We start from the raw sequence: 15,415 nt of genomic DNA, 5'->3' as shown, positions 1-15,415 counted from the left end.
AAAAACAAACCCTCACACAGCTATATCAATGGAAAAATTTTAAAAAAAGTTATGGCTTCAGGGAATAATTGAATTTTTTTCCTAAGATATGTCATCAGCAAAAAACAAACAAACTATAAATTTGGTATTGGCATAATTGCACTGACCCATAGGGTAAAGTTATGCCATTTTCGCTGCGGTGTGTACACCATAAACCATAAAACAAGACAACCCCTTTCCCCCTCCCAGATGGCAGAAATGCACTCTTTTCCCATTTCACTCCACTTAGAAAGATCTTAAAATGTTAAAGTACACTGTATGGTACATTGAATAGTAAGCTCTCAGACAGCTACATCAATGGATGAATAAAAGATATGCTTTTTTGAAAATGGGGAATGAAAAACCAAAAGTGGAAAAAAAGGCTGTGTTAAGTTAGAAACCATCATAGGAGACAAAATGGACTTGAATGAAAATCAGTATGGAGTACAAGAACTATCAAGTATACTTTGAAATCTAGGTGGTAGAAAGAAAGTGAAGAATGCAGGGATAAAGTGCTCCAGGCAGGTGCTTTAATTCATTTATTTATTTAAATAGGTGGTAGCTGCCATATTGTTTGTTCTCGTCAGGTAAAATAAAACTGCGTCCATAGAATTCCAGAGAAATATGACAATAATAAATTATTTATACAATAGACTTGTATATCACATACCATACGGTGAGAAGGGCTGGAGCTATACACTGACTGTAAACCTCTTAGGTGAGCGACGCACTTCTGGAAAAAAATCTGACTAGTTACAATATCATTTTTATTCATTATACATCAGTATGTGACCTTAAAAATATCAGGTTTCCGAACAGTGATTAATATTTCAGGTTCTAAAGCCCTGACAACAGCAGGGGGGTATATAATATCAGCCAGATTCTCACTAAGTACATGTTAGCTTTCCTGTGCTTTCAACAAAGAATTAATTACTGATACATAAAACGCATCAGATGGCGCTGAAACGAAGTACACTAGTGTGAACCTGGCCGAAAGCATAATACATCCAGGAGTTACTACATCACAAGCTATGGAACACGTATGGCGACTTCTAATATCCTGATGATGTAAACAGTATGTATTATATTCCTTTTATTCATGTAATAAAAAAAGCAAAAAACATCAACTATAATGGCGCCAAATACCATTATACGACTGAAGCAAGATATAAATAAGGACCACTACTGTGCTCATACATGGCGTTGTGAATACTCTAGGTGAAGGACATAGGATGGGAGGACAGAGGAATAAAGCAGAGATGTGGACAGGTATACACTGTGTATAAGCCAATGAGAAATGTTCTCCAGAGATGATGGTACTAATGTACAGATCTACTCCTTCATTTAATGCATGGATCAAAAAGTGGTTATCATAGCACCTCTTTTCCATTTAAAGCATAGGAAATGTCGCACCCATGGATGTTAAAGTAGTAAACCAATATATGCACACTGCGCCCGTGTATGTCTTATCTGGAAACACAATGGCGCTTCAGAATAAACACACTTTGAAGATGCTGTCCAAATGGGTTGCAAATCATGGTGACAGCCCTGTGCCAGCCTCACCCTGCCTGACAGCTCTCTCCCTATACACAAACAAGGAGAGAGCTGTCACTCTGCTGTATAGGATGGCGTAGGATTGCCCCTGTAACTCGGAGCATCTTCAAAGCGTATCAGAATAAGACCTATATAGGCGCAGTGTACATACCTGTCCCAGGTTCATGCTGGCCGTGGTTCGGGACGTATAAACCTGCTGATAGATTGCTTTTAAACGGTTATCCCACCAAAATCACTTATGACCTATGCAAAGCATAGGCAATAAATAATTGATCGTTAGGGGTCTGACTGTTGGGACCCCCAGGGATCATGAGAATGGTATACGCCCGAGTTCACCGGTTGAGTAGAGCGATACATTCACAGAAGTGAAGGGAGCGTTGGTCATGCATGTGCACCACTGCTCCCCTCACCTAACGGACTTGGGGTACACCATTTCATGATCCTGAGGTCCCCGCATCCAGACCCACAGCGATTAAAGCGACCCTCCGGGTTTGGAGAAACAAAGGCTGCATTGGCTTCTCTGACTATCTGATGCACACTATGCATTGGTAGTCTATGACAGTGCATGCTGATCTGACTGGCCAGTGCTGCTTACATGGACAGTACTAGATAATCAAAGCAGGCGCAGTGTCGTACACATATGATACATACTAATACACAGTATGCATCAGGCATTTAGAGAAGCCGATGCAGCCATCTTTGTTTCTCCAGGCCCAGAGGGTTGCTTAAATTATTTATTGATTTTGGTGAGTTACCCCATCTAAGGAAGTGGTATTACTACAAAAGTATTGATCACAGGGCGTGCGACTGTCTATGCAGTTGACTTTTTGTTACTATTAGAGAGGAGTGCAAATTTTGAAATCCCCAAATCTATTAGGAGAATGCTTCATTACTTTTCATTATTAGAAATCTCTTTGAACTAGAACAAAACACAAACGTGTAAACATAGTAGAAAATATGAAAGCTCTGCAGACATAAAGCAGACAAATCAAAGGGAACAGCAGGTGGTTGGAACAAATGCAAAGGAATGCCACAGCCAGCCCATATGCTGACATTTAAGCTTAATGTAATACTTATTACAGCAAAATGATCATTGAAGATGATTAGAAGAGTAAATGTTCTTCGGTGCATTGTTTTGTGACCGGTGTTCTGGGAGATAATAGGCTTCGGTGCTGCTCCTCCACATGCACACACAGCTTGGATCAGTGTTATTGATTTAGGTGCATTAACACTCGGAGACGGAAATCAAAAATAGACCTTTTACTTGTTTGATAAAAGTAATAAAATGGTTAAACATTAAATTAATTACAAAGAATAATTAGCACATAACCGACGTGCACAATCACAATACCAGAAAAGAAAATCTGCACGTACACACAAAATGCCAAGGGAGGATAAAACATGCAAATTCCTAACAACACCGAGGATACTGCGGAGAGGCAGCTGTGGAGAGCTATATACATGGGAGAGCTACATACATCCCCTTACATAGGAGGCAAAGAGTTTATATCCACAACTTCATACACATGAGCAGAGCACCACACACACAACTTCACACATCAGCGCTATTTCCTCTCTCCAACACCTCCACACAGAACAATGTGGCCATCCCACATGGCAGAGGACTAATGGCCGTCTCTTACAGATAGAGAAGACACAGGCATAGTATCATCCTCGCCCCAGCATCAGCCAGCCTGGGATACTGCTCCTGTGTCCTACAAAGTGGTAGGTGGTCTCAGAAATCAGCTGTACAGTACACAGACAAGAGACCATAATTGTGTCCTAGTAAATGGAGATTTACGTCCCGCCCTAATGATTAGGGTGTGTTGCCCACAGAAATGGGAATGTCTATGTTCCATCTATGCTTCTAATTATTTACACTGTCCTTGCTGGTGCCCTCCTCCTTTGTGGATTCTTTCTCAGAGCTCCCAGAAGAGGAATTGGTGAACCTTCCCGAGTGTTTATATGATGTACTCAGCTCCTGAACACGCTCCGGGGTTGGGGTCCACTTCTGGAAGCCTGCTTCATTCTGCAGAAACAGTATGGCGGTATTGTGTACGGCCTTGTAATACAGGTCATCTCTGTGGAGAGAAATGAGAAATGTACAATTTAGCACAGATCAGTAAATATTGTAGGCTAGAAAAGATTATATATATATATATATATATACACATACACACACACTGTATATACAGTGAAGGAAATAAGTATTTGATCCCTTGCTGATTTTGTACGTTTGCCCACTGTCAAAGACATGAGCAGTCTATAATTATTAGGGTAGGTTAATATTCTATCTCTCACTGTTAAAATGAACCTACCCAAAAAATTACCGACTGTTCATGTCTTTGACAGTGGGCAAAGTTACTAAATCAGCAAGGGATCAAATACGTATTTCCTCATGTTACGCATATATATATATATGTATATGTAACATGAGGACAGGAATACACAGAAACGTAACAGATAAGTTACTATGAAGCAAATACACAATAAGGCCTCTTTCAGACAAACATATTTGTATTCCACATTTAGTCCGTGTTTTGCAGACTCTAATAAGGAGCTAAAGTAAATCTATATCTATTTACATAATGGTATTTTCAAAACACAGCACACACTGCTTTAGGCCTCATGTCCACTAGCTAAATGGAATTGCGGATTCCGCAGCGGATTTTGCCCATAGGGAATCATTGGCCATCCGCAGTCCATTAAATAGATTTTTGCACCCGCGGATGGAATTTTAAAAGAATTGCGTTTTTCACGCGCGGGAGAAAAACCTGGCATGCTCCATTTGCCGCGGATTCCGCACGAATCGGCAACATTGCTATCACATTGATAGCAATGTGTGCGGATATCTGCATGCAAAAAAAATACCATTTAAAACAAATCCGCGCGGAATCTGCTGCAGATTCTGCGCGGATTGTATTTTTCAAGTGGACATGAGGCCTTGGGCCTCATGTCCACTTGTAAATTAAAATTTAAAATCTGCAGTGTTTTTCCTGCACGTGGATCCGCACCTCATAGGGATGCATTAGACACCTGCAGGTAGTTAAATACCTGCGGATGTCATTTTTTCCTGCAGACGCGGATCCGCGTGAAAAAATCCGGACCATGCTCCATTTCGTGCGGGTCTCCCGCAGGCTTCTATTAAAGCCTATGGAAGCAGTCCGGATCCGCGGGAGACCTAAAATTAGAATATACTCACCTGCAGCGGTCCGTGCGTGTCTTCCCTTCTTCCCGGCCGGATCTTCTTGCTTCGGCGCGGCGGAAGAAAGAAGATCCGGACGGGAAGAAGGGAAGACACGCACGGACCGCTGCAGGTGAGTATATTCTATTTTCAGCGCTCATGTCCGCGGGGCAGGAGGGACCCGCTGCGGATTCTCCATGGAGAATCCATAGCGGGCCTGATTTTCCCCGTGGACATGAGGCCTTAGTCTGATTTTGCCTCCGTATTTGCATTGACTGGTATTATTTTCTACTGGGCAAATACAGATCTTTTTTTTTTTATTCGTTTTATTTTAAGAAAACTGAAGCATTGTAGAATACAGAATACAAAGAATTTTGTTAGTTGTATCGTCGTTCATACATATATTTCCATTGTATTTAAATCCATATAACTTATTGCTGTATTCCTTGAATAACTTGACAACAATAAACTTTATAACTTTTTCAAAACGGTTCTGCTCTGGTTTGTTTCGGTCTTAATAGAGGAACTGTGGTGCAGGTCTGCTGACACTTATCTGAGGGGGGGGGGGTGTAAGTCGGGATTCGGGGCTATTCCATTTGTAGGGTAGAGTGGGAGTCAATCCATATCCCCCATACTTTCCCGAATTTGGCGGGGCATCCTCTGTTTTGGTAGATGATTTTCTCGTAGGAGATTACGGTGTTTACCATTTGGGTCCAGTGTAGGATGGAGGGAGCCTCCACCGCCATCCACTTCATAGCTATTGTCTTCCGGGCCATGAACAGGACCTTTTCAAGAAAGGTGCGGGTATGGTGTGGCCATACCTCCTCCTCTAACAGGCTAAACAGCGCCACCTTGGGGTCTAATTCAATAGTCAGTGGGGGAGGCAATAGTGTGTTTATGAGGTTGGTAATTTCCGACCAGTATTCATTAATTGGGGGACATTCCCATATCAAGTGCCAGAAGTTCGCCTCTGGTTGACGGCACCTGTGGCAAGCATTTGAGGATGCGGCGCCCATTCTGTATAAGCGGCTAGGGGTGAGATAGGCTTGGTACGTTATGTATAGTTGGATTAATTTATTATTTACAGCAGGGGAAACTACCAGGTGGGATTCGGAGATGTCCTGCCATTCCTCGGGTGTGAGAGATGGAATAACTTGCTTCCATTTATCATATGCTACAGGTGGGTTAGGGGCTATTTTGGCCGAGAGGAGATGTGTGTATAGGGCCGAGATTAGCCCCCTAGGTCCCTGAGACTTGAGGATGCCGATTGTAGGGAATTTAGATATATGTGTTGAAGCGGGTGGGAATTGGGTATTTAGGGCGTGTCTCAGCTGGAAGTATCTGAATAGTTGGAGATGTGGGGACTGCAGCTTGTCACGTAGTTCTGTGAATGTAGGGAGTATTTCGTCTGTGTATATGTCGTTTAGTGTGTGTACCCCTTGGGCCATCCAATATTGTGGATCTGGGATTGATTGTAGGGCGGCGAAACCAGGGTTATTCCAGAGACAGAGCTCGGGTATTATGTCTCGGTATCGTTGTAGCGCTTTCACCTCCCTCCACACCCCAAGAGCTAGTCTGTGAAGTGGGACCACGTCGGAGGGGTTAGTATATTGTGGGAATTCTAGGTAATTTAAAAGATTATTGCCTTTTACTTGCTTCACCAGTTGTTTGTCTGCTATGGGCAGCTCCCGGTTCAAGACCCAGGTCCGTATGTTCCTCAGCTGTCCTGCCAAGTAGTAGAGTCGGAGGTCCGGGAGGGCCATTCCGGCTTGCTCTTTGGGTCTTTGTAGTGTCGACAAGCTTAGTTTGGAACGAGTGGAGTTCCATACAAAGGAGATGATCAGGGAGTTTAGTGTCCGAAAGAGGCGTTTGGGGACTGTTACTGGCATGTGCTGTAGTATATATAAACATTTAGGCTGTATGGCCATTTTAATAAGGTTTATGCGCCCCGCCACAGAGAGTGGTAGTTTGGTCTATCCCTTTAGTTTGTGTCTCATATCGTCCAGCAACGGGTCTATATTTTCTGCTATAGCGTTGTTGTGGTCGTACGGCATTAGTATTCCCAGGTATTTGAATGTCTGGACTGGTCTTAGCCCGTATTTAGTTACGTAGGGGTCGTTTCCGGGGTTGGAGTTTGTGTATAGGATTGTCGATTTAGACCAGTTGACATATAGACCTGAAAAACTGGAAAACCTGTCTATGTGGGTCATGGCCTGGGAGAATGAGTTCGTTGGGTCTGATAGGAAAAGAATTGTATCGTCCGCGTATAGTCCCACCTTACTCTCAATGTCCATCCATCTAATACCTTTTACATTAGGGGTATCTCTCAGACGTATCGCCAACGCCTCAATGGCTATGGCAAATAGGGCCGGGGACAAAGGGCATCCCTGCCGGGTGCCTCTTGCCAGTTGGAATTCGGGTGATGGGATGCCATTTACCACTACGTTCGCGCTCGGGGATTTATATATGATTTTGATCCATTGTTGAAATTTGGGTCCAAATTCAAAGCGGGCCAGACAGGCCTCAAGAAAAGCCCACTCCAGTGAGTCAAAGGCCTTTGCCATGTCCAATGAGACTAAAGCCCAGGGCATATTATATTGCTTTCCCAGTTGCATAGCCGTCTGGACTCTACGGATATTTATTGTCGTGGATTTCCCAGGCATGAAACCCGTCTGGTCCAGATGGACAATGGATAGAATCACTTGATTTAATCTAGTTGCTAGGATTTTGGTTAGGATTTTGTAATCGGCATTTACCAGTGAGATTGGGCGGTAGGAGCTACAGTCTGTCGGGTCTTTTCCAGGTTTCTGTATCACTACTATGGAGGCTTTGTAGAATGAGGATGGGAGGGTGTTGTCTATTTGGGCTTGATTTAATGTCTCTAATAGTAGCGGGGTTAATTGTTCGCTGTATTTCCGGTACGTCTCTATTGGGAGACCATCTGAACCGGGTGATTTATTAGGGGCCATATCCTTAATTACCTGCTGGATCTCCTCCAGCGTGATAGGGGCTTCCAGAAGTTCGACCTGGTCTGCGGATAAAGTTGGGAAGTTTAAATCCTCCAAGTAGCTCAGGTTATCCGCCACTGTGCTCTGAGAGGAAGAGTTATATAGATTACTATAGAAATCTTTGAAACAGTTTGTAATGGATGGGCCGTCAGTCAGCTCTACCCCGCTTTGGCTTCTGATCCCAAGGACCGTATTTGTTTTGTTTCCCTGCCTAATGAGGGTGGCCAGTAGGTGACTGGATTGATTTCCCAGTTCAAAATAATGTTGCTTGGTAAAGAATAATTTGCGTTTAGCTTTAGCATATATTTGATGTTTATGAAGTCGAAGTAGGCTGAGCCAGGCTGTTTTATTGGCATCTATGGGGTTGGATGTGTACATCTTTTCGGCCTCTATTGTCTGGGTTTCAAGCTCTCTGTCAGCCTGGGCTGTCGATTTTTTAATGTATGAGATGGTGGACTTAAGGAATCCCCTTACGTAAGCCTTCAGGGTATCCCATTTCAGGGCGGGGTGGGTATTCTCGCTGTGAGCCTCTAGGAACAGGGATATGTGAAAAGGCATTTGGTCGTCTGGTCCGATTAACTTCAACCAAAAGGGATGGAGCCTCCAAGTGGGTACTATAATTTGCTGAGGGAATTTCAGCGTTAGCAGTATGGGGCTGTGATCGGATATGCCACGTGGGCAATGCGTGATGTTAGAGAGGTATAATGCCAGATCCGCTGAGCTAAATATGTAGTCAATCCTTGCCAGCGCGCTATGTCCCGGGGAGTGACAGGTGAACTCTCGCACGTCAGGGTGTTTAAATCGCCAGAGATCGATCCAGCCGACACTTTCGATTAATTGTTTGAGGGAAGAGTTTTGGGTGGAGGTCGTATTAGGGGATATGTGGAATCTGTCTACAGCTGAGTCCATTACCATGTTAAAGTCACCTAGGCAAATCACCCCCGCCGAGGGGTATTGATGTGCGTATGTTATAGCGGATTGTAGAAGGTGGAGGTTATTATGTGGTGGGTTGTAGATGGATAGGATAATATAGGGTTTGGAGTCGATTTCGCCAAATATGAATATGAACCTGCCTTCTGGGTCCCTGCGAGTATTGATAGGGTTCCAACGCAATGACCTATGGATGAGCACAGAGACTCCTCTAGAGAAGGAGGTGTGAAAGGAGTGGGCAGCCCATTGCACCCACGGTTTTGCAAGGGCGTCGGCCTTTTCTTTAGTTAGGTGGGTCTCTTGCAAACTTATTATGTGTGGGTTAGTTTGCCAAATATAGGTAAAAACCGCTTTTCGCTTGAGGGCGGTGCCGAGACCCCGGACGTTCCAACTAAGGCATTTTAAAGCCATTTCTGATTATGTGAGTATGTACTTGAGGTGTTGCCTCTGTGTCCCTGGGGTAGGGAGAGAAGGGGGAGATCGGTAGGGGTAGGGAGAGAAGGGGGAGATCGGTAGGTGTAGGGAGGGGAGTTGTGTCGGTGCAGACCTGCTAAGAATATTGTTAAAGAGCAGATTACAACAGTTTAAACCTTTAACCTTTGGCATTTTGCTTAATTTCGGCATAAATGTCAAAAACATCAAACAGAAATAAACAGTTTAGCTACAATCTATTCAGAAGTAGCAGATGTTCCTCTAATATGGGGGGGAATATCCCGGTGGCCTACAGAGGATCGTGGGTATTTGCCAGATCTATTGGCGATTCTAAGGTGTTATCGCCCCACGCTTCACCGTCTATAGGTCAAAGGGGTATCAGTCGCCCAAACTATGACTGGATATAAAGTCCTGCCGTAGATGTTGCGGGATCAATCGTCCTTCGGTGTTTGCGGGTGCATATCCAGCCACTCCGAGGCCTCGGTGGGGGATTGAAGAAAAACCACTTTTCCTTGGGCCACAATGCGCAAGCGTGCTGGGTATGCCATTGAATACGGGATGTTTCTTTCTTTAAACTTTCTTTTGGCTTCTATGAATGTGGCCCTTTGCTTTTGTAGCTCGGCGGAAAAGTCTGGAAATATGGAGATTGTTGCATTGTTGTGCTTTAATGGGCCCTTTAATCTAGCCTGACGGAGCGCCGCATCGCGGTCTCTGCAGTTGAGAATCCTCACTAGGAAGGGGCGCGGGGGGGCTCCCGGCTGCGGTGGTTTTGTTGGGACCCGGTGAGCTCTTTCCACTGCAAAGTGCGTAGAGAAGGTTTCGTCGCTTAGCAGGGACTTCAGCCAGGTTTCGGCAAATGTTTCTGGGTGGGAGCCTTCTGACTTCTCGGGCAGACCAATTATCCGTAGGTTATTACGGCGCGACCTGTTTTCTAGGTCGTCCGTCTTGGACTGGCAATATTCTGCTACCCGTGTGGCTTTTTTAACTGCTACAGAGAGCGGGCGTAAGGAGTCTTCTGCTTTGGAGATGCGATCTTCCATTTCTCGCATTCTACCTCTCATGTTCTGCAAGTCCTGTCTCAGTAACGAGACATCGGACTTTATCTCTTCTATTTTATTGGTGAGAGAGGACTTGCAGGTATTAATTGCTTCAAGGAGCTGTCGCATGGTCGGTTCCGGAGACTGCCCGCTCTCGTCTTCAGGCTCCCTCATCTGGGTAGGTCGTATTGGCCGCGGCGTATGGTCTGGGGTCTTAGAGTGGGCAAACTCTTTTAGCTTCTCCGCTGCCGAGCCACCCCTGGCCCGCGTGCTCATGGTGGAGGGCGTAAATTGGTGTGGTGGTTTATGGGAGTGGATAGCTTTTCTTCTTTTTCGTTTTAAGGTTTTAAGTTTCGGTGGATTAATACGCCTCTTACAGAATTTGGATGTTGTCGGTTAGAGTCGCTATGGTTGTACAGTTGCGGTGGTTATTAAAGGATAAGGGACTTTTTCCGCTTGGCGTGCTGCGATATATGAAGTATCAAGGGTTATTGATGTGATGAGGGTCGGAGGGCAACTCCAATAGCTCGACGTGACTTTGCAACGCTTAGATGTTGATGGTTATACAGTTCTTGTGGTTTTGTGCTTATACTGGCTGTTAACAAGTGAAGATTTCTGTCTTTTCCCGTTCAGTGTAGTATAATATAGAGGGTATCAATGACGTTACTTGTGGCAGGCAACCAATGGTAGAGCCAACCGATTGATGCGACTTTGTGGGATTTAGATTTGGTTAGTTATTCAGTCCTTGTAATTATGTGGTTGCAGTGATTGTTAGAGGGCGTAGGTCCCGCGGTCCGGGTCGCAATTATATAGAGTTTGGTTGAGTTTATGTTCGATTGCAATAAAGAGATAGGAGTTGGTGCCGGTTCTATGTCACGACACTATTCGCCGCGGGGAGTGGGTCGAGTAGATGGGGCTGTGGGCCCAAGCGGTCCGCTCCTCACGCACTCCCCCAGATATTGTTATGTGGTAGTATAGGCGGCTACAGATGGTTTTTCCCCTCAGGGGGGTAGTAGGGGCCTATTGTTGTGGGCAATTTGCCCGGTGTATAGTCCCGGAGGGGTCAATGTCCCTTGATGAGTGCATTGTCCCTCTGCTGTTTACTTACAGTTTGGCTGCCGGCTCCGCAGGGCCGGGTCCGGGGAGGAGAGCACCGCGGCACGGAACTCCCGGGGTCGCCGGGTGTCGCGAAATGGGTCGCGGATAACTGACCGGTAATATGGTCGGGTCGGCAGCTGTCTGTCTGGTAGCTGTTGATAGAAGTCAACCAGCCAAGGAGGTTCCCAGCTCGCCGGTCCGCAGGTGAGGCAGCTGTCAGGACTGGAGCTGGGGCTCTTTGTGGTGCCCTGCGTCACCGGAGGGCCGTGGTGAGGTATAGCAGGACGGTCTGTGCGGCCGCGGCGTCCGTGCAGCCTCTGCACGGGAGAGAGAGGGTCGGAGGCTGTGAGCCAGGCAGCCCCCTCCGCTCGGGAGGGGCCAGCTCCCCGCCAACTGCAGAGGATCTTCAGCCGCTCGGGGCCGGACGTCGGATCAAGCCGCAGCTCCGGTCGGGGCCCCCGCAGCAGGTACTCCTTTCAGGATCGTGGATTGAGTCCTCCCGACCGGAGGGATGGGTCTCGTGCGGACCGCGCGTCAGCGCGGGCGGGCGGCAGCGGAGGTCTCGGGACGGCGGGGCGGCCGGAGCGGCTTGCGAGTCACGGCTCGTCCCCCAGTCCCAGCACAGCTGATTCCTCCCTCGCCGGGAGGGCAGGTCGTCCCGTCTCAGAGGCCGGGGTCCCGCCGGCGGGGGTCTTCCTCCACCCGGGTCGCGTCCGGCCGGCGGTAGTCAGGGAGGAGGGTCGGCTCGGGTGGTGACCGGGTCCCGGGGGAGGCTCGTCGGGCAGCTCTCAGTGGGCAAGGGCGGCTCTTAGGTCCCCAATTGGCCCCTCAGGCAGGGGAGCCGGGGAGATCCACGTCGGGCCGAGCGCGGGAAAACAGCGGGGCACTGGCGCCGCTCCCCCTCCCCCTCGGCCCGCGGCTCCGTTATGGGTTCAGGGGGCTCTTATTTGCTTCCGGGCGCGGTCCCAGCGTCCCCTCAGGAGTTAGGAGTTCCTAGGCGATGTCTGGGATCTCAGGATTTGGATCTGGCCAGGATTTTTGCAGGATTTTAGATTTTCTCCTCAGGAGCCCTCCTCACGTGCGACTGCTCATGTCGGTCGCTGGCCACGCCCCCGGGCAAATACAGATCTTTATTTGCCCAGTAAAAAATAAAACCAACGACCATAAATACAGATCAAACAACGATAAAATACTGATGACACAAGATGAAATGTCATCTGTAAAACCTCCTTATTACAGATGTGTTACAATATGCACATATGACCTCCAAAGGCTAGAACTTCCAGCATGGGCCGATAGGCTCATGGATAGTTTGGAAGCATTTTAAGCCTTTTATGAAAATGTGTCCAACTTTATAACAGGTGACTACTCACAAAGCTTTAATGGCTTTAATGCATGTCTACAATTCCTACCTCTTACACACATGCTGAGAGCCGCTCCGATATTCATGCTGATAGGCCGGGAGAACCAACTGGTGACGTTTGAAGCGACTTTCCTCCATCCGCGTGAGGGCAGGCGTCGGTGGGTCCCTCCACTCAGGGATGAACACAATAAAGGAGAGGGGCTGATCGGAACTCTCCAGAAGTTTCTGTACAGATAGAGATTGATCACCTATAGAATATCCATGAAATAGAACAACAGGCAAAGATATTGTTTTTCTTGTACCTCGAAATGTGTGACCATGGCATCCATCAGTTCTTCGCTGAATGGAGGGTTGGCCTCAAATGAACCACTGACTGGGAAAAAACTGAGACATGGCCTAAGAGACAAAAAAAGAAAATAATGCAATCAAAGAGTCAAGACATCCTCTATTTACAGCACACGATATGCAAGTTACTTCTACTGGTAAAAGTTTTCTCATTTCTTAGAAATCCCTATGGTCCTCTGTAGTGACAAAATGCAAATTGGCTTCTCTGCAGTAGAAGAAGTTGTCAGTCACGTAAAATGTGGGTCACGAGGCATAAAGCTAATTGTCGGTGAGGATGTCTGTAAAGTTATTCACTTGTTGAGCTGAAAACCCCCACCCCTACACCGATCAGATGAGACAAAACTGTGTCTGTAGGTGGGATTTGTCTCAGCAAATCCTTTCATTATACCCAGAGTATAATGAATAATTGATGGAGTAACTAAAATTGATACATCCTGCAGTGGAGATGTAGATTTGAACACTCACCCCCTGGAGCCAAAATATCCATCTGTGTCTGGAAATGCAGAGCAGTATTGCTTGAAATAACAGTTCAAGGGAGACGCAAAGCACTCAGAAGTAACACCAAAGATCCTGTGCAAAGCTTGAAATACATGGACTGGGAGCGCCCCCTGCAGTCCTGAGCCTTCATATTGTGCTGTTCCAAACATCACCTGTAGAAAACAAGGCAGAACCTTAACCCCATTTATCTTCCACCGTTCTGTCAGCCAATATTAACATACCTTACCCCTGCTGCTGTGTGTTTAGCCCACAGATCTCCCTTTAGTGTGTCTACCACATGGTGCAATAGTTTGAGCCGTGTAAAAGGACCTTAACACTGAGGCAATCTAAACTGTATCCAGCACTGATCAATGAGATCAGTGCTCTATTACCTGGCCTTCATACAGGCAGATTCAGAATGTATGAGGGGGGAGGGAGGAGACTGTTTAAAGGGGTTTTCCATTGAAATGCTATTGATGTGGAAATGCTATATAGGTCATCCATAGCCGACCTCCGTATAGTGTCCGACGCTTGTAAGTGCAGGCACGGCTCTCACTGAAATCAATGGGAACTATACTATGCCTGCAGTTACAAGCGCCGGTCACTACATGGGAGGTCGTCGCGCAGGTTGTAAAAGGTTAAAAATTATATTAGATAGATAGATCTTAGAATGTGGTGAAAAAATTTTTTTAATTACTATAACGCATGGCTTTTATTAGCAAAACTACTAAAACTTAAACTGACATAAATTTGGCATCGCCAGACCTGTAGAATAAAATTGTAACAGAATAGAAAGTTGTACTCTGTCCTCAGGATATGATATAACTTGCTGTTTGGTGGAGGTGTCACTACTGAGACTTCCATCAATCATGTCTACCTCTGCCTGTCACTGCGGATCACACTTACCCTGCAGTGATGTCAGAATGAATGAAGCAATGGCTAAGCATGTGTAGTCAGTGCTCCAATTTCTAAGGAACTGATGGAAATACCCGTGCGCTTGCCACTTGACCATCTCTTTCAGCAGCATTGAAAATGCGCTCCACTCAGTCTCCTCCTATCTGCAGTAAGCCCACAACGAGGTGGACGGGGTAAATGGGACCACCGTTCTCGGGATTGGTGGGGGTATCTGCTGTGAGACCCCCACGATCATCAAATCATCCCTTATCCTGTGATTGCTTGGTTGGTTCTAAATGTCAAAAAACAGTCAGTCTTGAGGGGGTTAAGGTCACTAGCAGCGGTACAGAGTTGTATGTTGGCCAAACCCCGTACTGCAGATTGTTTTTTGAAGAGCAATGGTCTGTACCAAAGAAACAGCCCCACAGTTTCATCAAGGTGTAAGAATACATAAGTATCCCGAGGATAGAAAGGGCATCAGTATTTCTGTCCCAGAAATCTCCTTTAACCTCTACCCAAATCAAACTCTACCTACCTGGTATCTCCGTAAGAGACACCACACACGAGGCAAGAACTTTTCCGATCCTGGATCATCCGTGCAACTGAGACGGTAAAGCTGAAACTGCAAAAATAACAAGTTTTTAGTTTTGACAGTTATCTTAAGAAAATACTCATCAAAGCCCGGGATGGTGCCAAGAGCGTGCGCTCACCAATTTGCTGAAAAAACTCTGGTTGATCGCTACAGACTCCCCTTTGTAACGCACACACACCAAGCTGCCATCTTGCTGAACATCTACTCCCGCCTGGACAGGCAATGCCGGCGTTGTCAATCGTACTGGGTGGCAGAACACTCTTTTATCCGGAGGAGGAGCGACTGGAGCCGATTCTGCAAAATGTGAGTGTTATTGTTTTAGAGCCACTCAAATTCGCAACGGCTGAAAGGTACCACAGCAAAGTCCACAAACACCATAAAACCACTGAGGGCATGTTCACACGGGGCACAAAGTCTGCAGAACTTCTATTGCAGATTCCACATCCAAAACAGTAGAGATCTGCACCATCTGTGTGGAGTAAG

General features: G+C 46.3%; 1 protein-coding gene across 1 annotated transcript in view; it reads right to left on the bottom strand.

Moving 5' to 3' along the window:
- Positions 1–2,817: 2,817 nt before the first annotated feature.
- PCIF1 (phosphorylated CTD interacting factor 1) overlaps positions 2,818–15,415 on the bottom strand; it is a 63,445-nt gene continuing 50,847 nt past the window's right edge. The window contains exons 11-16 of the mRNA XM_066587546.1: positions 15,051–15,226; positions 14,876–14,962; positions 13,435–13,619; positions 12,927–13,020; positions 12,674–12,849; positions 2,818–3,653 (exon numbers count right to left, since the gene is read on the bottom strand). Of these exons, the coding sequence (XP_066443643.1) occupies positions 3,440–3,653; positions 12,674–12,849; positions 12,927–13,020; positions 13,435–13,619; positions 14,876–14,962; positions 15,051–15,226 (932 nt within the window). The 3' untranslated portion in view covers positions 2,818–3,439. The remainder of the gene's footprint in view (positions 3,654–12,673; positions 12,850–12,926; positions 13,021–13,434; positions 13,620–14,875; positions 14,963–15,050; positions 15,227–15,415) is intronic.

The sequence above is a fragment of the Eleutherodactylus coqui genome, chromosome 13, assembly GCF_035609145.1.
Source record: "Eleutherodactylus coqui strain aEleCoq1 chromosome 13, aEleCoq1.hap1, whole genome shotgun sequence".
Taxonomy (NCBI): Eukaryota; Metazoa; Chordata; class Amphibia; order Anura; family Eleutherodactylidae; genus Eleutherodactylus; species Eleutherodactylus coqui.
The sequence above is the reverse complement of the archived record's forward strand: the minus strand, read 5'-3'. Positions and strand labels throughout refer to the sequence as shown.